This window comes from Chlamydomonas reinhardtii, chromosome 3 (assembly GCF_000002595.2).
Source record: "Chlamydomonas reinhardtii strain CC-503 cw92 mt+ chromosome 3, whole genome shotgun sequence".
NCBI lineage: Eukaryota > Viridiplantae > Chlorophyta > Chlorophyceae > Chlamydomonadales > Chlamydomonadaceae > Chlamydomonas > Chlamydomonas reinhardtii.
Window position 1 is genome coordinate 6,443,128 of NC_057006.1, and position 23,772 is coordinate 6,466,899.

General features: G+C 63.7%; 5 protein-coding genes across 5 annotated transcripts; 2 read left to right on the forward strand and 3 right to left on the reverse strand.

Annotated features, from left to right (window-relative positions):
* Position 1: 1 nt before the first annotated feature.
* CHLRE_03g194650v5 (uncharacterized protein) lies at positions 2–4,527 on the reverse strand. Its single transcript, XM_043061231.1, has 7 exons — positions 4,240–4,527; positions 3,972–4,129; positions 3,088–3,799; positions 2,562–2,807; positions 2,077–2,310; positions 1,777–1,861; positions 2–1,570 (listed from the first exon to the last, which is right to left on the reverse strand). Exons 3-7 carry the CDS (start codon positions 3,795–3,797, stop codon positions 950–952), a joined length of 1,896 nt encoding a protein of 631 aa, XP_042926360.1. The 5' UTR covers positions 3,798–3,799; positions 3,972–4,129; positions 4,240–4,527; the 3' UTR covers positions 2–949.
* A 110-nt stretch (positions 4,528–4,637) lies between these two features.
* On the forward strand, positions 4,638–12,949 carry CHLRE_03g194700v5 (uncharacterized protein). The gene is made up of 17 exons (XM_043061232.1): positions 4,638–4,890; positions 5,012–5,245; positions 5,440–5,531; positions 5,699–5,853; positions 5,989–6,254; positions 6,381–6,603; positions 6,737–6,868; positions 7,242–7,412; positions 7,509–7,656; positions 7,853–7,911; positions 8,093–8,455; positions 8,689–8,901; positions 9,265–9,444; positions 9,735–9,851; positions 10,029–10,155; positions 10,531–10,660; positions 10,896–12,949. Exons 1-17 carry the CDS (start codon positions 4,788–4,790, stop codon positions 12,041–12,043), a joined length of 3,861 nt encoding a protein of 1,286 aa, XP_042926361.1. The 5' UTR covers positions 4,638–4,787; the 3' UTR covers positions 12,044–12,949.
* Positions 12,950–12,971: 22 nt separating this feature from the next.
* CHLRE_03g194750v5 (uncharacterized protein) lies at positions 12,972–14,657 on the reverse strand. The gene is made up of 2 exons (XM_043061233.1): positions 14,327–14,657; positions 12,972–14,212 (listed from the first exon to the last, which is right to left on the reverse strand). The coding sequence occupies exon 2, from the start codon at positions 14,144–14,146 to the stop codon at positions 13,946–13,948; it is 201 nt and encodes a 66-aa protein (XP_042926362.1). The 5' UTR covers positions 14,147–14,212; positions 14,327–14,657; the 3' UTR covers positions 12,972–13,945.
* A 1,117-nt stretch (positions 14,658–15,774) lies between these two features.
* Positions 15,775–20,097, reverse strand: CHLRE_03g194800v5 (uncharacterized protein). Its single transcript, XM_001693220.2, has 11 exons — positions 19,919–20,097; positions 19,782–19,832; positions 19,117–19,197; positions 18,852–18,904; positions 18,451–18,686; positions 17,958–18,100; positions 17,620–17,766; positions 17,236–17,298; positions 16,879–17,065; positions 16,581–16,723; positions 15,775–16,390 (listed from the first exon to the last, which is right to left on the reverse strand). Exons 1-11 carry the CDS (start codon positions 19,964–19,966, stop codon positions 16,247–16,249), a joined length of 1,296 nt encoding a protein of 431 aa, XP_001693272.2. The 5' UTR covers positions 19,967–20,097; the 3' UTR covers positions 15,775–16,246.
* A 117-nt stretch (positions 20,098–20,214) lies between these two features.
* CHLRE_03g194850v5 (uncharacterized protein) lies at positions 20,215–23,631 on the forward strand. Its single transcript, XM_001693066.2, has 7 exons — positions 20,215–20,322; positions 20,392–20,627; positions 20,810–20,983; positions 21,104–21,334; positions 21,873–21,992; positions 22,236–22,325; positions 22,758–23,631. The coding sequence occupies exons 1-7, from the start codon at positions 20,295–20,297 to the stop codon at positions 22,944–22,946; spliced, it is 1,068 nt and encodes a 355-aa protein (XP_001693118.1). The 5' UTR covers positions 20,215–20,294; the 3' UTR covers positions 22,947–23,631.
* Positions 23,632–23,772: the final 141 nt, after the last annotated feature.

Here is a 23,772-nt window from a genome sequence, read left to right on the forward strand (position 1 = left end):
AAGGGCTCTTCAACCGTACATGTCTGGCGGCCAACTGAGCAGCCGGCGCGCCGGACCGGGCACCGCCCGTCCTCGCCGTCGAAGTCCGTCGAAAATCCAAACATCCCAAAGATAGCGCTGGAGCCGTCCACGTGCATAGCGCGCGCCACTGCTGGCGCACGCCACCATTCCGCGTGCTAGCTTTGGACCTTAGGTGTGTTGCGCGCGTCACTACTCCAGCTGAAGTTGACCCAAGTTGTTGGCGCCGCCAGACACACCGCAAAGAAAGTACGCCGCAGATAGTCTTCACTCACTGCGCCCGTCATTCAGTGGAAGCAACCCCAGGGAAGTAGGGAACGTACCATAAAATGCGTTTCGCCCGCACATCTGTGCCGCTTGGCTTCTAGCATGACCGCCCTGAACACCAGCGGTAGCCTCCGGCAGTGCTATTCAAGGTACGCCAAACCATCTACCGTACTCCAATCACCTTTGTGACACACATGTCATCCATCAGCTCAGCTTCACAGTACCTACAGTCTTGGCACTGATCACGCATGCCTGCCGCACCTCCTGCCTACATGGCACGGAAGGACTACGTTTACGCGCGTGTGGTTCCCCTTGGCTCGCTGGTCCGTCAAACGGCATCGGCACTATGCGCCACTGCTTGCAACAACAAGGAGGTGGCTGCCTTATGGCAGGAAAAGGGCTGATCCCGGGTCGTTATCAACCCCGCCACCTTGACGCGGGCGCCTACTAAGCACACGCCAGTATGCTATGTTTTGCCGACGCACCAGCCACCAGCCACGGACAGGGGTGTTCCTGGGGGGCTTCGCCCCCCCCCCCTGGAATTTTCCCTGCCACCTATTTACATGCAATAGGCATTAACACATGCTTGCAACAAAAAGAACATAACAAAACTGCATTGTTCATGAAGAAGTATCTCCCAACCCTGCTGCTACGAACGACTGCCTCACAGCCGTGACCGAATGCGCCCGTTCTGAGCACCAGCCTTTCCCGATTTAGCTGCATCTTCAGCGTCAACCACCTCGGCCGCTGCTAGGGCCTGCAGCACCCGCTGCTGCTCCTGCTGCACCTGCAGGTGCATCAGCAGCCGAACCTGTGCCGCCGCACGCTCTGCCACCTCCACCTTCCGTGCCACAACAGCCGCCTCCGCCTCCGCACGCTTCGCTGCCTCCGCGGCCGCCGCAGCCGCCGCCTTCGCCCTGGATGCCGCGTCGTTGCCAGCAGCGCCCTCCGCTGTGGCGGCTCCCGGTGACCGCCATGCCGCATTGCTGCAGCAGGAAGACGCCGACGCACACGACCTAGCGGCTGCAGCTGCAGCCCCCGCCGTAGCCGCCGCACGTGCGGCATCCGACACTGCTACCGGCGCCCCTACGGTCCCGCTCCGCTGCCAGCCCGCGGCCGTCGCCGCAGCTCCCGCTCCCGCTGCAGCTGCTGCTCCTGCTGCTCCACCCGCTCCCGCCCCCAACTGCCCTGACGCGCCATGTGGTTCATGCAGATGTTTAAGTGTGGCATCAAAGAACTCGGTGACGGCGTCGTCCATGTAGGCCTTGCCCAGAGGCCAGGCGCCCTGCAGTATAAGACAGGCAAAACAAGCACCGGCAACGCACTGCTTGTCAGGTCCGGAGACGCGACGGGAGTCCGTGCTTGGTGCTGGAGCCGAGCGATGGGCATGCGCCGGTGACACGAAGAGCAGGTGGATGGTTGGCAGGTGGGCAAATACCGTGGTGGTAGGTGCAAGCACGGGATGCAGCAGCTGTTGCGTGCTGTGCGTACCTGCAGGAAGGCTACGTGGCCGCCGCGTCGCGTGACCGCGAGCAGGGTGTTGGGGTTGCGCGAGCACTCCGCGTCGGGGATAACGCTGCACGTGGGGTTCGGGGGGCAAACAGGTCTTGCCGTTACGGCTTGAGGTGATGGCCCAAGCCCGATCCTGGCCACAGTACGCTCCATGCCCCTGCCGCCACCAAGCTACTCCGCCCCTGCCGCCCCTCCCACCACGGTACCTCCCCACGGCACCTCCCCGCGCCCACCTCTCCATCCCGTGCCCCCCGCACACCCGGCACACCCCGCCCTCACCCCAGGAATGGGTCGTCCTCCGCCAGCAGCATGAGCGTGGGCGTGGTGATGGCGGGGATGTAGTCCAGGCTGCCCGCCACCTCGTAGTATTGCTGACGGCTGGAGAAGCCAAAGGAGGCGGGCAGGCCGCGGTCCTCGATCTCGCCCACCGTCCAGGCCGCCAGCGCCGACTCCACGTCAAAGCGTGTGAGCGCCTGGATCTCGGCCTTGTGGTGCGACAGGTGCTCGCGCAGCCTGCACCAGAGGGGAGGGGGAGGGGTCACCGGCTTTGCGAGAGGATGAGGGAACGCTGGGCACTACGGAGTGGCACTGCGGAGTGCGGTAGGTTGGACAGCAGATGGTGCCGCCCGTCCCAGGCATTCCCGCCAAGCCCCTCCGGCACCCTTGTGCCCGCGCGCACCATCAATGAGCCAAGCACCCAGCCACCCATTCCCAGCTATCATCGCGCAGCCGCCCCCAACCAACCCCAGCCGCGCACGGCTCACTTGTAGGCCACCGCCAGGTTGTACATGAAGTTGAGCGAGGAGGTGTCCGCCAGGTTGGCGCTGCTGTGCCACAGGCTGACCGGCGAGGACACCACCGCCGCCGCGTCCAGACCGCTGCCGGCGAACAGGCGTGGCGCGCCGGGCGGCGGCACATGCAACCCCGCGTCCGCTTCGCCCAGGTACTTTGTCAGCTTCAGGCCGCCAAGCGAGTAGCCCACAGCAAACACCGGGGCGCCCGGAAAGCGACTGCGTGGTGGAGAACGGGGGAGGAGTTGCGAGAGCAGAGGGCCCAAGAGACGAGAGGGCTTGGGATGGGGGAGGACAACATTGTGGTAGAGACGGTGGTAGCTGACTAAGCGTGGCGCCGCATGACTAACAACGCGCAGCGCCGCATCCTGATGTCGCGAGCCCCGAGCTCCGTCCAACTGCCACCACCCGTCCCCCATCGTTCCCATCAAACCTCTCAAACCAGCATGACAGCAAAGCCCCCGCCGCCGCGCTCTCCCGCTCCGTAGGTGTGACTCACGCGCGCACCGAATACACGGCTGTGTACACGTCGTGGCTCAGCGTGGCCGCGTAGCCGCGCGGCGCCGTGAACGGCAGCCCGTTACAGCCGCGGTAGTTAAGCACTACCGCCCGCCAGCCGCGCGCCACCGCCGCCGCACACACCCACTTGGCGTAGCCCTCATGGGAGCCGCCATTAATGCCGTGGCACACCAATAGAATGGGCGCGGTGGCCGACAGCGCGCCGCCGCCGCCGCCTCCACCGGCATTCGGTGGACTGCTCGCGCGCCTGTTGTTACTGTCACGTGGTGCCGTCGTGGTGTCGTGTGCGCTGGTCGCAGCCGCGGCTGGTGGACCGGTGATGGTAGCTGTTGCGGTGCGTGGTGGGGAGTGCGGCGGCGGTTGGGCGGCGGCGGCCGGTGTTGACGAAGCCGCCGCTTGCACCACCGCTGCCACAGCGCCTGGGGGCGAGGACCCTGCGCCGTTGCTAGTGAAGGTATTACCTGTGGCGCTGCTGCTGCATTGCACTATGGGAGCCTGCTGCGGGCGCTGAGGGCCGCTTCCGCCGGTGCTGCCGCTGTGGTGGTGCTGGTGGCTGAATGTCGCCGCAGAGGCGGGGGCGCGGTAGGCGGCTGCGTCACAGCCATCAAACCAGTCCAAACCCAGTGTGGCGCCATCCACAGTGAGAATGAGCTGCCGGTTGTAGTGGTTGCGCATGGTGAGCGTCCGCATCACTGCCGCGTGTGGGCAGCCGGGATGAGTAATGTTGATGCCAGGGGGCACAAAGGACAGTACCAGTTAAGCGGTACTGCGGCCGCAGCGGCGGCTATTGTGCTGCCGTCATGTTGCAGCCTTTACACGTGAGGCCTGTTGCGCGCGTACTACGTAGCATTGCCCCGTACTCACGTCCCAGGATGGTCTGCGCGTGCTTGTTGGCGGCCCAGGGCGTCGGGGCAAACGGCTTGAGCAGCGTGCTGCAGTGGGGCAGAACCCGCTCGCGCAGAGGTCCGTCGGCAACCCATAGCCGCGGAGGCACTGCCACGTTGCTGTGGTAGTGAGCTTGCCTGTGAGCGAGGCCCAGCCGGCGAACTAGCTAACCGGATTGGCGGATGAGGCAGGTGGATGAGGCAACAATAGAGCTGAATAGGAATCATTATGCCCTCAAGCGTCGTACCAAAGCGCTAAGGCAGCTACTGCTCCCAAAGCAGCTCCTCCCGCAGTAGGAGAGTTCCACGGTGGAAGCGCGCCACCCGGCCCAGGCACCTCGCACTTCATGGTCTATAGCCGCCGTCAATTACAGCGTGTACGGATTGGGTTATCTATGCATTTGCGGATCTCGCGACCAAGAATAAGGGTCCTTGGGTGCCCGGAGTTGCAAGTCACACGAGGGCCCGTTGAAGCAGAACTCTGCACGCACCCAGATTTGTGAAACTACACAGCAGTTAAGGCTCGTGAGTTTTGGTTTCGAGGAACGGCGAGCAGGGACACGCAAAAATGTTGAAATGGCGCGCGATGGGGAAGTTGAAGCCCAGTCACTGAACTCTAGCTTTCGATTCTTGATCGCATACATACATAAACCCTCAACAAATATCCACAGCCAAACGCGGATGGCTCTGTAACTGTAAGCGCGCACGACCAAGCAAGGGTTTTGTGCCCACTCCCGAAGCCTCGCCGAAATCGCCATATGAAGTGCCGGTGCCGTGCTATGTATCGCGCTTAATGATGCTGGTGCTTCTGCTTTACGGCATCAGCCGTTTCAGCATCGCAGCCGGCATCGGCCCAAACACACAAGGCTGTTCACCCGAAGGGCCACGCAGTGATTGCGGTGCGCCCACGGGGGGGGGGGGGTTCGCTGCACACGCCGCGCCTGATGCAGCAGCCCCCGCCCCCGTCCCCTCAACCACCACAACCCATACTCTCAAACGCATGCATATTCTGTTGCTCAGGCTATTACGGAATTCAACAAGCCGAGTGTGAGCAGCGCGGCTGCTGCTGGTTTCCGGTGGCTGCGGCCGCAGCGGCTACAGCCGCTGATGGGCGCGGCACCGAAAGCAGCGCCAGCGGCCGCGCGGCCCCGGCCACCGACACCATTGGCAGCCACAACGACATCCCCTGGTGCTTCCACCCGAATGCCGTACAGACCGTGTATGCAGTCCAGTCGGTGGAGAAGGTGGACCCAGGTCGGTGCGTGGGGTAGCCGAAAGGGCACAATGGAGTGGCAGACGTGGCGCCACACGCTGCTCTCCCCCTCTCCTTAGTGTGTCCTGCATGCGGTAATATAAGACCATATAAGCCACATACCGTACGGCACATCAACATTGAATGTGATGACGCTGCCCTCTGGCGCCTGTGCGCTGCTGTGTGCGCTGTGCAGGCGGCAGTGGGGCTGTGACGCGCATGCTGCTGCAGCTGCGCCCGGGCCCGGCCGCTGTGCCGGAGCTGGGGCCGGACTTTGAGATGTTACAGGTACGAGCGCTGGGCCGGCACTGTGAATGTGGGGTTCCGGGATCCCACGTACACGGTGCCAATGAGCGCATTGCGCCAAGGCCTTGTGGCGCCCCATGGGCACGCGTCGCGCAACTGCACGCACACACGTATCCTCGCGTGCTCCATCCTGCCCCGCCGGCCACCAGGTGGAGCTGCAGCAGCAGACGCCGCAGCGGCTGTACCTGCGTGTCAGCCCTCTGCCCAGCCCAGGCGGAGGAGGTGCGGGTGGTGCCGCCACAGGTCAGGCGCAGTCGCAGCCGCACCAGGAGCGGTGGCGTGTTCCCGAGCAGCTGCTGCCGCGGTGGGTGGCAGCGCGGCTCACCTGCGTACATTCACCCACTGTGACGGTGCACGACCCCAAGATTTGCGCAGTTTGCGAGTAGGAGTACCGGACGGCCGTAAACTCCGCCAGCCATGCCCCACGCCGACCGCACAGGCCTCCGCCGCCCACTGCGCTGCCCGAGGCCCCGCTGTATCAGCTGCAGCTGCCGCAGCCCGGAGATGACTTCAGCCTGCACGTCACCAGGCAGCCTGAGTCCCAGGCGGAGGTTGCGGCAGAGGCAGGTACAGAGGCGGCGGTGGAGGCGGCGGCCGCGGGCCAGTCCCTGCTGGAGGTGTTGGGGGGCAGCTGCCTGGTGTTCAAGCCGCAGTACCTCCAGCTGAGAATGAGGGTGCCGCAGCAGACCAACCTGTACGGCATGGGTGAGTGGCGGCGGGCCGGACCGGCGGGGGTGGGACTGCAGCATCACCGGCACCACAGCGGCACAACGCTTTACACATGACACGGCAACACTGCCAGCACGCTCATAACAACTGCCATCAATGCAGGAGAGGCGACGCTGCCCGACGGGCTGCGGCTACGCCGGGACGGTGTGGCCCGGGCGCTGTGGAACTCCGACACCCCCGCTGCTGCCGTGGGCGTTAACCTGTACGGCTCCCACCCCGTGCTGTACGGCATCGTGCCCGGCTCCGGCGGTACCGCCTGGGGCGTGTTCCTAGCCAACAGCAACGCAATGGAGTTCGCGGCGGGCAGCAATGACGTCACTTTCAGGTGCAGGGCAGGGCTGCGCTACTTGCTAGGCTACTTGAGGGCTTGCGTGGGACTCCATGCCGTACCAGACAAAAGTCTGGCCTTCTGCCGCCGCTGCCGCCGCCGCTACTGCCGCTGCTACTGCCTGCCTCAGGCTGACAGGCGGTGATTTGGAGCTGTGGCTGCTGGCCGGCCCCACTCCCGAGGACGTCAGCCGGCAGTACCTGCAGCTGGTGGGCGCACCCGCACTGCCGCCGCGCTGGGCCCTGGGCTTCCACCAGAGCAGGTGTGTGCCGCGTGTGGGGGCGGGGCGGGGCGGGGCGGCATGGGGCAACGGGGCGTGCTAGGCTGGGCTTGACAACCTGCATGGGACGCGCATGCGGGGTTTGGTGGGCTGCGGAGCCGCGCGGAACCAGCCGCACCCAGCCACGGCCGAGGTGCTAGGAACTCGGCAGCGCGAGGCAGACAGGGGCTGGGCCAGCGGAGGCCCGTGGGCACCTTTTGGAACAGCCAGCGCCCACAGAGTACAGGAACGAACAGGAGGTTTGTGGACCGTACGTGTCCTTAAATCCCTTATCCCCTGCTTCTTTCCTGCCCGTTATCCCCATGTGACCCCATGTGTCCCATGTGCTCCTGCTGCCGCCGCCCTCCGCATGCAGGTACGGCTACGCGGACGTGTCCGAGCTGGAGGCCGTGGTGGCGGGCTTCGAGGCGGCGCAGCTGCCTCTGGAGGTGCTGTGGAGCGACATAGACATGTACGACCGCGCACGCATGTTCACAACCGACTCGGAGCGCTACCCGGTGGACCGACTGCGCGGCCTGGTAGACAGGTGCGTGGGCAAGAGCGGCTTCGGGTGCTGAGGTGCGACTGACTTGTTTACGTTGTCATCACGGTGTCGCCGTCACTGCATGTCCCCCTCGCCCAGGCTGCACGGCAGCGGCCGGCGCTGGGTGCCCATTGTGGACTGCGGCATCACGGCGCTGCCGGGCCAGGCCTACCCGCCCTACGACCGCGGGCTGGCGGCCGGCGTGTTCCTCAGAGACAGCGGCGGCCGCCAGCCGCTGCTGGGGCAGGTGGGGAGGCGGGCAGGGGCGGGGGCGGGGGCGGGCCAGGCCAGGCCGCAGGGAGGAGGGCTGGGAGCTGCTGGAGCAGCAGGAGTGGAAGGGGGCTCCAAAGCTGCACTACCAGTCATCGGCGTGTGGCTCTGCGGTGTATGCATGCGGTTGAGAGAATGTGTGTGTGCTCCTGGCGACACGGGACGGCATGCAGGTGTGGTCGGGCCCCACCCACTGGCCGGACTTCCTGCACCCCAACACCTCCGAGTACTGGTGCGCCTTGCATAGTTGCAGGGCACGGGGTCAATGGAAGCTGCTTTTAATCCGTCCGGGCTGCTTAGTGTACCTTTGTTGTTCCACCCCAGCCGCTTGCTCACCTCACGCCTACCCAGATGCCTGGCCCCACACGCTTGGCCCCCACACTTGGCCCCCCAATCACGCCGCCAACTGACAGGGGCGGCCTGCTGTCTGACATGGCGGCCCGGCTGCCGTACGACGGGCTTTGGTTGGACATGAACGAGCCCTCCAACTTCTGTACGGGCCAATGCAGACTGCGGCAGAGCCCCGGGCACGTCCAGGGAGGGGGCGGCGCAGAGGCCGTCAACGGCCGCAATGATGGCAACGCCAACAGCAGGCAGTGGGGAAAGAGGGACGTTGCAGATGAGGCAGGCATATGGGAGGGGGCACGGCGGCCAGAAACGGTGGGAATGCGGCGCGAGGTAGGCGCCGGTGCGAAGGCGGTCACAACCCGCCCGGCCGCGCGGCTGCGGCTGCAGCAGCTGGGCATTTCGTGTGACCTGGACTGCACCGCGCCCAGGTGAGGCGAGGGACGCCGGACGAGAACAGGAGTGAACGGGCAGGGATAGGGGCAGGTGCTGCACAGCACACCGCAGCTCAACGCTCAACACACGCGCTTTGGCTTGTGTTTGGGCTTAAGGCCCTGCCCCAACCACCCGTCTGCCTTACCCTCACCCCTCGAATACCCGCTAACCTGCCAACTAACCACACCCCAAACCTTCCCCACCATTTCGGCACTCCACGTGCCTACAGCCCCGACGACCCGCTGTCGTATCCGCCTTACGCGGTCAACAACGGCAACCGCCGCGCGCCGCTGTACGTCAACACAGTGCCCATGAACGCGGTCGGGTACGGCGGTGTACGGCAGTACGACTCACACAACCTGTACGCGCTGGCTGAGGTGGCGGTGACACACGGCGCGCTGCAAGCCATCCTGCCAGGCTCGCGGCCCTTCATCCTCACGCGGTGTGTGTGCTTTGCGTGCGTTTGGGGTAATCAAGCAGGTGTGCTGTGGCTGTGTCCTTGATCCTGATGGGCATGCGGGCCTAGTCTAGGTCAGTCATTGTTGAATGCTTACCGTACATGCGGGAACCTTTACTTCATTGGTCTCATCGTCCCTCCTTGTGCTCCTTCCAATGCGCAAATACACATACAACCACACACATACGCAACGCCGCGCCGCGCCGCGCTGTTAATATTAGCGTAAGCGACGTGAGGGAAAAGCGCTGACCCGGTGGGGTCCATTACTCCCCGTCGTTAGGCTCAGGTATATGAGTGCTGATCGCACAGATTCTCATCCGTCAACACGCGCCGCCTGCCCAACCGCAGTTCCACCTGGGCCGGCAGCGGGCGCTACGCGGCGCACTGGAGCGGCGACAACGGCGCCAGCTGGGAGGACCTGGCGCGGGGCGGTGGGTCGCTGCTGGCAGCCTCACTGGCAGGCATAAGCATGGCAGGCGCGGACGTGTGCGGCTTCTGGGGAGCCACCTCGGAGCAGCTGTGCGCACGGTGAGCAGCGTGTGGGCGTGTGTTGCAGAGCTCAAGGAAAGAGAAGCGCCAAGACTGTGTATGGCGCTGTATGCGGTGCAGCAACGGCCGTGTGTGTATAAATGGCGGCAATTCTGGGAAATGTATGTGGGTGCTAAGGGGTGTTGTGGCGTGCGAGGGTGTTGCGGAGCGCGGCCCGCTTGTGCACGGATGCCGCGCCCACACGGTACCGTATACGGCACCTCGGTCACAACGACGCAACCACCCGCCCCGCCTTGCCCCGCATCAACCCATGCACTGCCGCCGCGCAGGTGGCTGGCTGCCGGCTCCTTCTACACCTTCACTCGCGACCACAGCGACCACTCGCCGCAGGAGCCCTACCGCTTCCCAGCCGCCGCACAGGCCGCACGCAACTCGCTGCGGGCTAGGTGCGACGCTGCACGATTGTGCTTGAGGGGACGGTGACCGTGTTATTCCCGGTGTGTGTTTGTGTGTAGGCGTCCCACCAATTACCGTGCGGAACACAACCAGCCGGCCACCTTCCGGATTGCCCATCCGCCGCCTCCCTGTAACCCTCCCCGCCCCCACGCTGCCCTCCCCCAAAGGTACGCGCTGCTGCCGTACTTATACACAGCGCTGTACGACGTGCACACGGGGCGTGCCGGCACGGTGGCGCGGCCGCTGGCCTGGGAGTTCCCCTCCGACCCGCGCGTGGCGGACCTGTCCACACAGGTGCGCGCGTCGTGGGTGCTTGGGGTGCTTGGGGGGCCCGGGGGGCCTTGAGGCTGGGCGGTGCCAACACAACGGGCTGACGTGCTAAGAGGTAACCCCGGCCCGGGCCTCCGGCTTTCGCGAGGCAGGAAGGCACGCAAGATCGTGCGCACCACCTTGTAAACATTGGAACCACACACACGAACGCAAGTAGGGCTCTGATGCTATTCGCCCAGATGCGGCCCACACTGCCTCATGCCCGCTCCCCGTCCTCCCTACCCTCCAGCCCTCAACCTCACCTTCATATGCCTGGCCCCATGCTCTGCCCCATGCTCTACCCTGCTCGGCTCTGCCCCACCCCGCGGCCTGCCCCGCCCCCCTACCCGCCGTGTGCAGTGGCTGCTGGGCGACTCGCTGCTGGTGGCTCCGGTGCTGCGGCCCGACACGGACTGGACGGAGGCGGTGTTCCCGGCCGGCGCCCGCAGCACCTGGTGCCGACTGAGCGACCTGGGGGACTGCCACACGGGTGAGGAGGGCCTGAAAGAGGGGCGGGGTGAGGGGCCCGGCGGGGACAACTGGGCGAAGGGGGCAGAGGGGCCGGTGTGGCTGTGGCGGGTAGGAGCGGACAAGGGCCGTGTGCGGCTGCGTGTGAGCCGCTGGCACGTGGTGACATGCGAGCAGATCCAGGCAGGGCCGTGCGTGGTGCTATGCTGATGAGTCCACGTGCCGCACAACCGCAAAACCTTGCCTGCCCCCCTCAGGCCCCGCCCAGCACCTGGTGCAGTCGCCACTGGGCTCCGAGCCGCCGCTGTTCCTGCGGGCCGGCGCCATCATCCCCACCCAGCCCTTCCGCCCCGCCGCCACCACCACAGCTGAGGTGGCTGCTTCGCCGCTCGCCCTTACAGCACTGCTGTCGAGTGCTAGCGAGGCCAGTGGAAGCAGCAGCAACAGCAGCAGCAGCGGCTCTGCTGAAGGCGGCGGCGGCCCGCCGGCACCACTGGTCGAGGAGGATGTGGACTGGGTGGCAGCGGGGCGCTTGTACGCCGACAATGGCACAGACCCGAGGGTTGATGGCGCAGACTGCCTGCGGGTGGAGCTGCGTGCCGGCGCCCTGTTGGCGGCGGGTACTGGCTACCTGGCGTATGAGGTGCAGCGGCCACCAGCAGTAGCAGTGGAAGCCGGCAGTAGCAGTGGGCGTGGCAGTCAGGGGCGAGGCAGTAGCAGCGGCAGCAGCAGCAAACTGCCCCAGGACGGCACAGGAAGCAGTAGCGGCAATGACAGCAGCAGTGGCGGCGGCGGCGGCGGTGTCGCAGCAGGTGGCGGCGTGAGGACTGCAGGTGGTGGCGCGGACACGGACGTACGACTGCTGCGTGTGGCGGAGGTGGTGGTGGTGGGAGTGGTGCTGCCGCCGGGTGCCGGTGCCTTCGAGGTGCAGGTGGAGGTGGGAGGGCAGCTGAAGCCGCCGGAGCAGCCGAGGGGTGCCAAGCGGAGCGTGAAGCGGCCTGGCGGTCATTCCCTGCAGTCGCAGTCGCAGGTTCCAAGGCGGCTTGCGGGGTGGGCGGCTGCTGGCGGCAGCTCGGCCAACAGCCGCAATGGTGGAGAAGTGGTTGGCATGTGGGATGGCGACGGCGCGGGAGGTGGCTGCGGTCACGCCTCGCACCAGGAGGTGATGCGGCGCCGCAAGCCGGCGCAGGCGCAGGCATCAGCCAGGGGGGCTCGAGTGCCGGTGCCGGCGACTGCGGTGGAGTTTGACCCGGTGCGTCAGCTGCTGCGGGTCCGGGGCCTGGAGCTGTCGGCAGTGGTGTCGTTCCGCTTGGAGTGGAAGCCGCTCACAGCTCCGCCTCACAGCACTACAGGCTTCTCATCAGTGCCCAGGTGGCAGCCGGAAGAGGCCCGTGCGGCTGCCTGAGTGCCTGGGCCGAATGTGCACAGGAGCTTTGGATGCGATCGGACTGGGTAGCGTGCAGGTTGGCCGTTGGCGTAGTTTCACAGACCCCAACGGGAGCTTTGGATGGTGCTGGTGTAGTTGGGGGAGGAGGTTGTTGAAATGTTTGAATGTGCGCCGAGGGTACCGTATGTCAGGCGCAGGGGGAGGAAGGTTATGGCCGTTGGGTAGGGTCCAAAGCGCCACAAGGAGGACAGATGTGCACAGTAGTTCACAGGAGCGCTGGACACAACGCGTGTTGGCCGGTGTTGATGGGTGGTGTTGATAAACACCGATTTTGGAGGGAGGAGCCGCCTAGGCCTTCTTGACCCGGAACTTCTGGACACGGGCCCTGACGGGCCCGCCCCTTGCAGGTTTTGCACACACCGCGGATGCACGTGATCATAATGGCAGCCTTGTGCGCCTTGGCCTTTGGCTTGCCCTTGCCCTTCAGGGCCGCCGAAATGGCGTCCTTGTGCGCCTTGGCCTTCGGCTTGCCCTTGCCCTTCATGGCCGCCGAACTGGCGTCCTTGTGCGCCTTGGACAGCGTCATGCCCTTGCCGTAGGTGTTGCCAACGTTCCTCCTGGTGCTGGCCACTTGTGCCGTCGGCCGCTCAATCTCAATGGCGGCCAGACTAAAGCGCTGTAGTTAGCTAACGCATGGTAGTTGCCAGGACGTTGCCAGGACTTGCCGCGCCGCTCCCCGCGACTATACCGTACGGTAACATTAAGACGCCTGGCGGGCTGGCTGTAATAGTGTGTTGCTTATCCAAGCGTTTAAGTGGCTTGATGAGTTGCTGCTGACCGTGAACTGAGCGCCAGAGGCGGGGACGAGTTGAACTGTTGGCTGGCGGCGAGCTGAAATGCTGTTGCGCTCTCCTCAGGTGCCTCCTGCAGGGGTCCCAACAAGCGCACACGTTCTTGCCTCTGACGCCACAAAGCCAGACTTGTTGTCTTATTACCATGATGCCAGCGCCGTATCGCACGGCCATGGTCCTTGCTCGGGACTGCTCGGGACACACGCAACCGAAATCCAACCTCAACTTGCGTCTTGCCTACCTCTGCACTTCACCAGCCTGTGTGCGTCCCCACCTGGACGTCGTGCACATCATGTACAGAAGAAACCATAATCAATCCTGCTTATGTATCTGTGCGTGCAAGTCAACTTCTAACATTCTGCATAAGAAACCAAGAGGCAAACCGACCTATGGAAAGAGAAAAGAGTTGCATGCACTGCGCTCAGTACTCGGTCCTGGAGGGATTCGATTTGTCAAAACGCTGGGTGCGCCACGCATATTGTACACCGCACCAGCTCAGGCATATCCCCACCAGACACGTAAAAACAGTGGCATGACACACAAAATATGAAACAAACAAACAAACCGTACGTACAAGCACTAGTGCCCATCCTGCAGTCAATTCAATCACGCCGCACTGGACCACGGACACACCACAGACCCCCGCTAAAGGAGTCTGCGTAGCCGTACACGCGTCAAACCCTTACACAGCAAATACAGCTGCAGGGCGAGATTCTTTGTCCTTTCTGTCACACAACGTGTTCCACTTCATGACGTCTCTGACTACGTCCAACACACGGATCAACGGCGCAGCCCGCGTCGGAGGGGCGCGCACACACGTGTGACCGGGTATCCTCCATCATAACCCAGGGGGTCAAAAATGAATAACTAACTGTTTGTTGTGTAATTCTCTTCTCGATAGTCTACACAAGCTCGTCGCTTAACCGCGGCGGTGCGCGCGCTGGCCTAGGCCAAGGCCACTGCCGCCGTAACGGTTTCGGCCTTGCGTGTCGAAGCGGTTGTTGTTCAGGCGCATTGACAGGCAGCTGCGGCCCTGTAAACGTCAATGCCCATATCTTGCAAAGTGTCTTCAGTGCCGCTTGGATGACTGCGGCGGGCTGGTCGCAGGTGACGCCTCGTTCCATGAGAACTGCAGGGGCCCACTCGCAAACTCTTCGCCACTGTTCCGTCGCCGATGACCCACCGCCGCGAGCTCCAGTAGAGACGGCTCGCCCAGAGGACCACTGTCGCACCGCCGCAAGGTATACTTCGGAGGCGTCGGTGGGCTCATGGCGTTGATAGGGCCCTTCCGCTGGGCGCCCGCGGAGACCCGCGTGACACTGGCAAACACGTAATCCTGCGGAATTGAATTTAATGGCCGGGTCAGGGCAAGAATTGGCGAACGCCAGGACAACTTCGGCCGTCGGAGTTGCAAGAACCCGTCCGTGTGCGACGTGACATTCGGACTCACCAGCACTGGTGGTGGGACCGCCGAGCCAGCAAACACGCTGATGACGCGCCGAGCATCACGACGCAGCGAGTCCTCGTGCAGCGATGGTGAGCTCATTGTGGCGAGGCCAGCAACGGGCACTTAGCCGTGTTACGGAGCCAAGAATTTGCAGATAGCACTGTCTTCCGATAGCAAGCGAGCAGCTGTGCGCGGCTGTGGTAGGAGGAGGATTGACGTCGACGCGGAAGGTCAACACAACGTCAAGTGCGCTTCGAGGGTGCACGACCCGTTGCGATTGCAAAGAGTTACACCCTGGAACACTGATGAGGTCTGCAGCAAGCACCAACATAATTCTATTCGACAGGGACATGCTTGATTCGATGTGGATCCAGGCTCACGCCTGGGAAGCTGGCCGATCGTGCTGTCAGTAACCGCGCCGCATCCACTGCGTACCATTTTCAATGTTTCATCCATGTTGCTAGCGGGAGAGGGACACGCTCGCCCGCTTGCCCGTTGTGATGCGACCGTCGGTTGTTGCGGGCAAGCTCCCGGCGTTTGGCAAATATGCCGTGCAACCATGTAGCAAGTGCATTCATGGGTACTCAGTAGCGTTACTTTGAGAGAGCGGGCCGACTTGCACCCGGCCGCGCCGATCGTTGCCCAACCGCACATGCCGCAGGCGCCTCGGCCCAGCAGAAGGCCCTACTAGCTGCATATCTCAGACGCGGTCAGGCTCACAGCTTATGGGGTGTCGACTGTGCTGGGGTGTTTGCCGGAGTGACCACTGCATGCAATGACTCCTTTGCGGGCATCGGGACTCATACAAGCCGTGGGTAACAAGCCCCGAGCCCCAGCGGGGGCATGCATACACTGGAATTGTACAATCTGAGATTCTGAGCGTGCAAGCACACAGAGACCATCGAATGCTGCCAAGGGGTCCACCCAACCCCTCCTGACCTGGGCGTGTGATGGGACAGGGTTCAAGGCAGGTTGGCGAGGTCCCGTAGGGTTCGCTTGTGCGTGTTGCGTTCTTTCAAGCATATCAATAGCTGATGCCCATACCCTTAAGCAGGAGGGGTCCACCAACCCCTCCTGACCTGGGCACCGTTGCCAGGTGACCTCGTGAGTCGTGACTGAAAAGGAAAGAGCTTGGCGACTGGCGAGAGCGTCCAGAATCTGCTTTCAGAGTGTGAACCAGGGTAGTAATTGCAAAGTTATGGATGCGGATTACAATTGAAGGGACAGCCCGACAAGCGGGGGCACGCCGTACCCACGCCGCGAAGGGCCATCTGCGACCCAGAGAAACAACACCCGCCCCTGGTTGGCTGCCGACCTTCATAGTGTTACGCACATGGGCCCCCAGAGTTCAGGGTCGGTCCTCGGTCGTGGTCCTCGCCTCCTCGGTCCTCGGGGTCCCCAGGGTTTCGTCACGCGGCAATTGGGTGGGCCAGATTTCGTGTGACCGGATGTGCAAGCCAGGGTTACATTCGCCCTTGGTCGCTCAGCTCACTTTGCATCTCTGCAGGTCGCAGTAAGTCGCGGCAATCTAGAGATCAATCTGCGCGAAATGGTACAGGTGTCCAAGGGACATGGGGGGCTGACATGACCCGCAGAGAATCTGCGCCGTAAACAAAAGCAGTTCCTGCTCTAGCAGAATCAAACGACCCACGGCGCACTTACACTCCGACTTCGCAGATTCGCAACCGTACACCAACGCCCAGCGGCCAAGCACCTTCTTTCCAATGCGGTTTACGCACAATCCGACGTCGCATCCACGCTCGCTTTCAGCGCCGCTATCAGCACCAAGCGCTAAACCCGCTACACTGCATCCCAGCCCAGCCCAACATTTTCCTCCCTCCCCATGCTGTCCACCAGCCACGCGCGAGGAGCGCCCATATGGCCTTGCGCCTGCGCCTGCGGGCCCTGCTCCAGCCCGGCGGCTTAATCAATGGATGAGCGCAGGGTGCCGGTGATGAGGTAGCGCCCGGGCAGCTGCCCCGCCGCCGGCGCTACGAGCGTCACGGTGCCTCGCGCCGTGTCCACGTCCTTGATCAGGACAAAGCCCGCCACATTCATGTTCAGGATCTGAAGAAGGCGTGACAGAGCAGGCAGCACAGCCATGTAGTTAGGCACATACACATGCCGATCCGTGTTCGCCGTTACACGTTGGGTTGGCAGGCGTGACCCCAGCTTCACCCGAGCACTGCAACATTTCCCTATCCCCGTGGCCCCCATCACACGCGTGGTCCCGGGCAAAGGGCGGGCCCCTCCCCACCTGGTCGGGGGTGGGTGCGTGTGACACGGCCATCACCGCTTGAAGCATCTCCAGGCTGGGCGGCAGCGCCTGCAGCCGCAGCGGATCGGCCAGGCTCACGGCGCCGATGGGAAGCGCGGTGTTGGGCGCGCGCGGCCCGCTGCCTGCAGGGACAGATGAAAGCAAGAGAGGGGTTCGCATACGGCATACACGTAAATAGTCACTGCTTCGTCTCCATTAGCACACACGCACTCGCTTAACTTCCCCTCCCCAACATCTTCACAGACAGTCACACACAAAAGCAGCCGCCCCTGCCCACCTATCCGGTACACGGCCAGGTCTGTGGCCTTGACGGTCATGGTGGCGGGCTGCAGCGGGGCGCCGGGCGCGCCGTAGAAGTAGTCGCGCACACGCGCCTCGCGCGCGCCGCGGCGCTCCTCGCCCTCGCGCTTCACGGCACCGCCGCTCTTAGCTAGCTTGAGGATGGAGGTGCGCGGCATGGCGGCCTGCGTGCGTGCGGAAGGCGTGTAAGGATTGGGGCAGTGTGACACAGCCGCATGTTACATCCGTGCCAGGCATGACGCTGACGTTGCTAGGCCACAGGAGAGATTGGGGTGCAGGTTTTTGCGGGGGAAACATGTCACTGCAAGGGCCGTGTTCATCTGCACCCCCTCACCTTGAGGTCCTGCTGCAACGTGGCGTGTAGGCGGTCCTGCTCCATCGCCAGCACCACATCGCACTGCGGCCACGTACACACGCATATAGCTCGGGCGCAGGGCGCACGTGTCAGCACCCAGAACGGAGCTGGCTGTCCCACGCCAGCACCACGACATCATCCGCGTACACTGCTGAGAGTGCTGACCCGCACCACGTGCCCATCCCAGCCCATTCCAGCTGTCCTGTGGGTTCATTACGACCCATGCCATCGCCAGCAAATGCTGTATGCACGACCACCGCCGCCACCACCACCACCACCGGCCTCCCCCTGTTCGCTGGGCTCGGGCATATGTACCCACCCCTCCAGTCCCGCACCAGCCCGCCACCCAGCTCCTGCTCCTACCTGGAACGCCTGTATGAGGTACTTCTGCAGCTCATAGCCCAGCCCATCCACCCAGCCGAACGTGTTGATCACGCAGCCCGCCGCCGCCACACTCGGGTCCGCCGCCGCCCGCCGCGCCAGCACGCCCGCCAACTTGTCCACCAGCAGCTGCGTGTGTTTATGTGTGCGGACAGGATGGGAAGCAATCAAGGTTGGTGGGGGGTAGTCGTCCATGAAAGGGGGGACAAACCCAAGGGGCATGGAGGGAGTGATGATGGGGCGGCACCGTGGGATGCTTCGTGGCCAGGAGGTGGCGGCCATGTGCGTGGCGTGCCAGCCCGCCAGCCCCGCATACGCACCTTGAACAGCGTGGGGTTCTCCCCGGGCGAGGAGTGTCCGTAGAAGAACACAATGGGTATGTTGTTGATTCCCTCCACCAGGTCGATGGGCTGCTCCACAGGCACCGCTGACAGACAGCCAGGCACTGTGATGGTGCCCTGGCCTGTGTGCACAGAAGGGCGCGGGGAACAGGGCGGCGGCCGAGTGTGTGTGTGTGTGTGTGTGTGTGTGTGTGTGTGTGTGTGTGTGTGTGTGTGTGTGTGGTGGGTTCGGTGCGGATCGCGTGTAAGGTGCAAAGCCCCGAACAACAGGAAGCCGCTCTGGGCACGCACCCGCACTCGCGCAGTACCGTGTCATCTGCCAGCCCCGCCGCGGTCTGGCTTGCATCAGTGCCACCCATCTGTCGCCCGCTTATGCACCACCGCACCACCACCGCCACCACCACCGCCACCAATGTAACCGCCCCTCCAGGAACACCGCCAACACTGCCACCGCCACCAGCGGCCCACTCACCCACATCCAGGTCCACAAACGTGGGCGCGTACCCGTCCCGCACCGCCCAGTTGCACAGCAGCCGGCACAGCGTGCTCTTGCCACTGTCCGTTGGCCCTACCACCACCACAACCGGCCCCCGGCCCGCGGGGCTGCCCGGCGAGCTGGCGCCGGCGCGCCGCGCCTCATCCCGCCGCGCCGCCAGCGTGCGGTGCGTGTTGAGGTACTGAGCCATGGGCGTCTCGTCCGCCACATACCTGTGCGGATGCGTGGTGAAGGCACAGGGCAAATGGAGTGTTGCGGCGCGGTGCGGTGTGGAAGCTGGGGCGTATCCAAGATTGGTGGGTCGGGCCGCAGCGCTGCTGCAACCTCACCACTCCGCTGGCCTGCGGGGCGTCCTCCCCCACCGACCCCTGACTCACTGGACGCTGGGCTCGCCCTCCACCGTCACCTTGCAACCCTGCCACGTGAAGACCTGCAGCCGCCAGCGCAACAGTACTTGAAGTAGCGCAAATGAAGGGAGCGCAAATGCTGGTACGCCACCCTATATCTCAGGGTTGGTGTGGCAGTGCCTGTGGCGCCCCTACGTACCAGCAAGGTCCCGGGGAACACCTTCCCTGGCACCCCAAACGCCGCACAGGAGCTGCCAACCCGCATCGCCCGTGCCTCCTGCCCCTTCTGGCTCACCGCTAGCTTCTGTCCGCTGACGGGCACTGACTTGCCGCGCTGCAGCTCCGTCCCGAACACCTCGGCCGCGCCCTCCTCCAGCTGCGCGACGCGTCAGCAGCAGCAGCAGCAGCAGCATCAGGGCAACAGGTGGCTCAGGGCGACGTCAAGTAAGCCACTGGAGGCTGCTAAGCGCGGCCTGTCGCACCCGCCCCAGTCGCACCGCGGGCCTCATGAGCCTGTGGCGGCGACACACCGCACACGGGCTGTGTGCTGCAGTGTGCCGCTCCGTGCCCATCCTGGCCCCCATGGGCCCCTAGGCCGCCCCCAGCCAGTGTGCCCGCATGGACAGCAGCTGAAGCTCCAGTGATTCTGCTGCTTTCCCACATGTGTGAAGACGGCATCCTCCAGGGCCAACCACACAGGGTGTTGAGGGCACCGACTGGCTCCGCAGCCGATCAAGAACTTTCCGTCCTCGCCCGTTCGCAATGCCCCGTTTCAAGCCAAGCCCGCAACTAGTGCTGGTGGCGGCCACGTGATTCCAAGCTGCTGCGTGAGCTATCGCCATGGGGTCCCGGGCAGGGACACCGCTGGCACGGGTGAGCATGCCCTATGCAGAGCCAGTTTGGCACCCCTACCCGCCGCCATGCGCCCGTGCTCCCAATGCAATCGCCGGTTGAGCATACCTTGATGGACACTGCTTTGCCACTGGGGCACTCTAGTCGAAGCTCCTGGTTCTGCGAGGAGTAACGGCGGCGGGGCGCGGTTGGGTCCCAGAGGCTCGCTTCATACCCCGGCTGCGGGCGGGTGGCACCGAGTTTACCGCGCTAAGTGTATGTGTCGTGCTCGTTGAGCCGCCATCTGCTGCCATTTTTGATATCAATGCGGCGCCAGGGCGTTGCGCGAGGAGCAGCCGGGCGCCAAAACGACTGCACACGCAAAGCACTGAGTCAGTCTGTTGAAATCAAAGTACTCTTGTAAAGTTGATGCATATTTATTATGATCCGGCTGCGATGCAAGCGTTCAGGGGTTTTAGGTTAAACGTGCATGGGGCACCATGCAACAGGCCTGCAGAGCTTGGGCAGCGAGACCGGCGTTTCCGTGCATTCACGCGCACGGCTATCGCCAAGTAGTGTCCATAGTGTCGTCTGTACACTTTAAGTCTCCTCTCTTTGCTTGATTTGCCTTCCGACACGAGGATGCTGCTCGCGAACCGTGTTAACGCCGGTGAGTCCGCGTGGCCCTAAACCTCCCTGGCATACTGCAGATGACATGTCGTTATTATCCATTATGCAGGTGCCGCCCGCCGTGTGAGCGGGCGGGCCGCTGCTCCCATCGCGGTGCGTGCGGGCCGTCGCTCTCTTGTGTGCGAGGCGCGCAAGGTTGCGCTGCTCGGCGCTGCCGGTGGCATTGGCCAGCCTCTGGCTCTGCTGCTGAAGATGAACAAGTTTGTGACGGAGCTGGCGCTTTACGATATCGCAAATGTCGTCGGCGTTGCCGCTGACCTGAGCCACTGCAACACCCCGGTGAAGGTGGGTGGTTTATTGCGGTAGGTGCGCGGCAGGAGTGCACTTTTGGCAGGGTAAACCGCGTAACACGTTGGGGTCGGGCTGTCACGGCTGACCCGGAACTGACTGCTAGCCAAGCGACTCAACAGGCGCTGTCGGCTTGATTATGCTTAGCACGTCCTTACTAGTTTCTGCTTTGGGCTCAGGTTACTGGCTACACCGGCCCCGAGGAGCTGGGCGCCTGCCTGAAGGGTGCTGATCTCATCGTTATTCCGGCTGGCGTGCCCCGCAAGCCTGGCATGACCCGTGACGACCTGTTCAACACCAACGCTGGCATCGTTAAGGCGCTGGTGGAGGCGGTCGCCAAGCACGCTCCCAACGTGAGGCGGCATGTTGATTGACATTCCGACACCAAAGTCCTTGACCGCCGGGCCTGCGCTGCACGGGTTTGCGTTCGTAGTATTGCTTGGTATTGATTCCGAGATCACTGTTCGACGCAGGCCGTGCTGGAGATTATCACCAACCCCGTCAACTCGACCGTGCCTATCGCTGTGGAGACCCTAAAGCTGGCGGGCGTGTATGACCCCAAGAAGGTTATTGGTGTGACCTCGCTGGACATTGTCCGCGCCAACACCTTTGTGTCGGAGGCTAAGGGCCTGGACATGAAGGACGTGGACGTGCCGGTCATTGGTGGCCACGCTGGCTCCACCATCCTGCCGCTGCTGTCTCAGGTGCGCTGGAGCCCGGCGGCTGGCCAACACAGTGGTGGGGTGTTCAATGAGGACATGCGCAGTGGAGTATGTTCCGCAGCGAAAACGGGACGGTGTGTGTGGGCGCGTTTTATGTGTCGGAGGCAGCCAGTGGCTGTGTAGCCAGAGCGTGACAGCAAGGCGGAGTGACATGACTGGGACCTGTGGATCAAGCGTGTGAATGGGGGGTGGTGACAGCGCGAGAACGTGGGTGGCCCAGTCTGTGTTGTGGTTTCCGGGAGGGCTTTGCGGGAGGCTCTCGCCCTGGGGTACGTCACGGGGGCAACGGGGAGGGGACATGCTACGCTGGGGCCCCACAGGCGGGGCGCGGCAGGCACTCAAGCGTGTGACCTACCTTGTGGGACTATTAGGGCTGCCGCTGTCAGTGCCATGTCAAGACGGTAGGCACCCATACACACAAGCGCAAACCCTTCTCTGTGTTGTCCACGCTGAAATGCACCGCCCGCGTCGCCCGTCCCCGCTCACTGCTTTTCTCACCCTGGCGCGCTACTTCGTGCAGACGACTCCCCCCGTGACCTTCACTGAGGCTGAGAAGAAGGCCATGACCGACAAGATCGCCAACGCCGGCACCGTGGTGGTGGAGGCCAAGGCTGGCAAGGGCTCCGCCACCTTGTCCATGGTGCGTGCAGCGCTCAGGCTGAGGGCTGGGGGCTCGACCGTTGCGCGTAGAACGAATGGCAAGATGGTCGAGATGGCCTGGAGGGCGGCAGGGAGGTTGTGCAACTAGTGGGCAAGCCTGGTGGCTGGCGGGGCCATCAGGAGGCACAGGGACAAGCACGTGCGCGCACGTGAAGAGGGTTGCATTGATCGTTGTCGCCCTCAACGGCTTGCCTGCTCTCGCATCTCCCCCTCCCTCGTGCAGGCCTACGCCGCCGCCCGCATGGCTGAGTCGACGCTGCTGGGTCTGAACGGCGAGCCCAACATCTACGAGTGCGCCTTCGTGCAGTCGGACGTGAGTGCAGCCGGGGGCAGGCCAACAAAGGGGCCAGGGGCTGCCGTGCTGGGGCAGCATGCGGCGGGGTTGAGGGAGGGTGGGGTCTTTATGACGACGTGCGCCGCAAGCACGCCGCTAGTCAAGGCGGAGGGCTATTGGCTGGGCCGCTTAGGATGGGGGCCCTGCTCGCAGACCCACCAGTGTGCGGGGCGTGCGGCGCGGCTCCGGGTCCTGGCGTGCCGCATCTGGGTCGGCGTTTCGCGGCCTTCGCACATGCCGCATGCACACCCATGCTGCCCAGGCCGCATCCTTCCCGAACGCGTACCCTCCTCGCACCCCCCCCCCACACACACACACACTCGCATATGTGGCAGTAGTTTCTCCTTGCAGCACGACTGTTTCCTTACGGGATTTAAAGTTAACCCCCTCCCCCCCCCCACACACACACAGGTTGTTGCGGACTGCCCCTTCTTCGCCAGCAAGGTGCTGCTGGGCCCCAACGGCGTGGCCAAGGTGATGGGCCTGGGCGAGCTGGACGCCTTCGAGCAGGCCGCCATGGCCGCCATGCTGCCGCAGCTCAAGAGCGAGATCCAGAAGGGCCTCGACTTTGTCAAGAGCCCCCCCGCCCCCGCCTCGTAAAGCGGACAGCGAGCTAATAAGGCAGCCCGGCTGCTGGTCTGCTATTGGAGATAGTGCGTAGGCAGCTAGGATGCAAGCATTGTGATGGACAGGCAGGGACTGCATGCGCCCAAGCGGCTGTGCCGGGTGGGCCCTGGGGCAGTTTGGGTGCGCGAGGACCCTGGGAGACTGCAGGACTGGAGACTGCAACCAGCGCGGCGTGTGTCGGGCAGGTTTGTGGTTACGCTTGGTGACCCCTCTTTCATCTAGGTAGGCTCGAGCCGAGTGCGAGTTGCTTCCACGGAGGTCAGGGGCTGGCCTGTGGCTGCTGCGAGTTGTGTGCTAGTACTACTCGAGTTCCGGACCTCGCATTGAGTATGACTACCGTATGCAGGAGTGCACGCGTGAGGGCATGGCCGCATGGGGCATGGTTATGTCGAGCTGCCGCTCGTTCCTTTCCCCTTCCTCCGGGAGTGGCCGTGCTGGGGTGTTTTATGGATGTGCTGAGGTCAGGCTACAACATACGGGAATGGAGCACATAAATTTTGAGCTCTCATCGTATGCGTTTGTTTGTTGTCAATAAGAGCCTGAGCTCTTCGGACCGAATCTGGGGCCGCCATCCGGGCGGTGATAAAGATTGGCCAAGCGAGAATTGGATGATGGCCACACAATCATCCCCGAGCGTGATGTGTAACATGAAAGTTGCTGTTGGGCCGCAAGAAACTGCTGCTGACGACAGGGCAGGTGACACTCTCTGCAGCTGTATGGTGGGAGCTGGGCCTTGCATGGGCACACAGAAGGGCACACGCGGGCGCCCACCTCCCGGCTCTGGAGCAGAACCACTCAG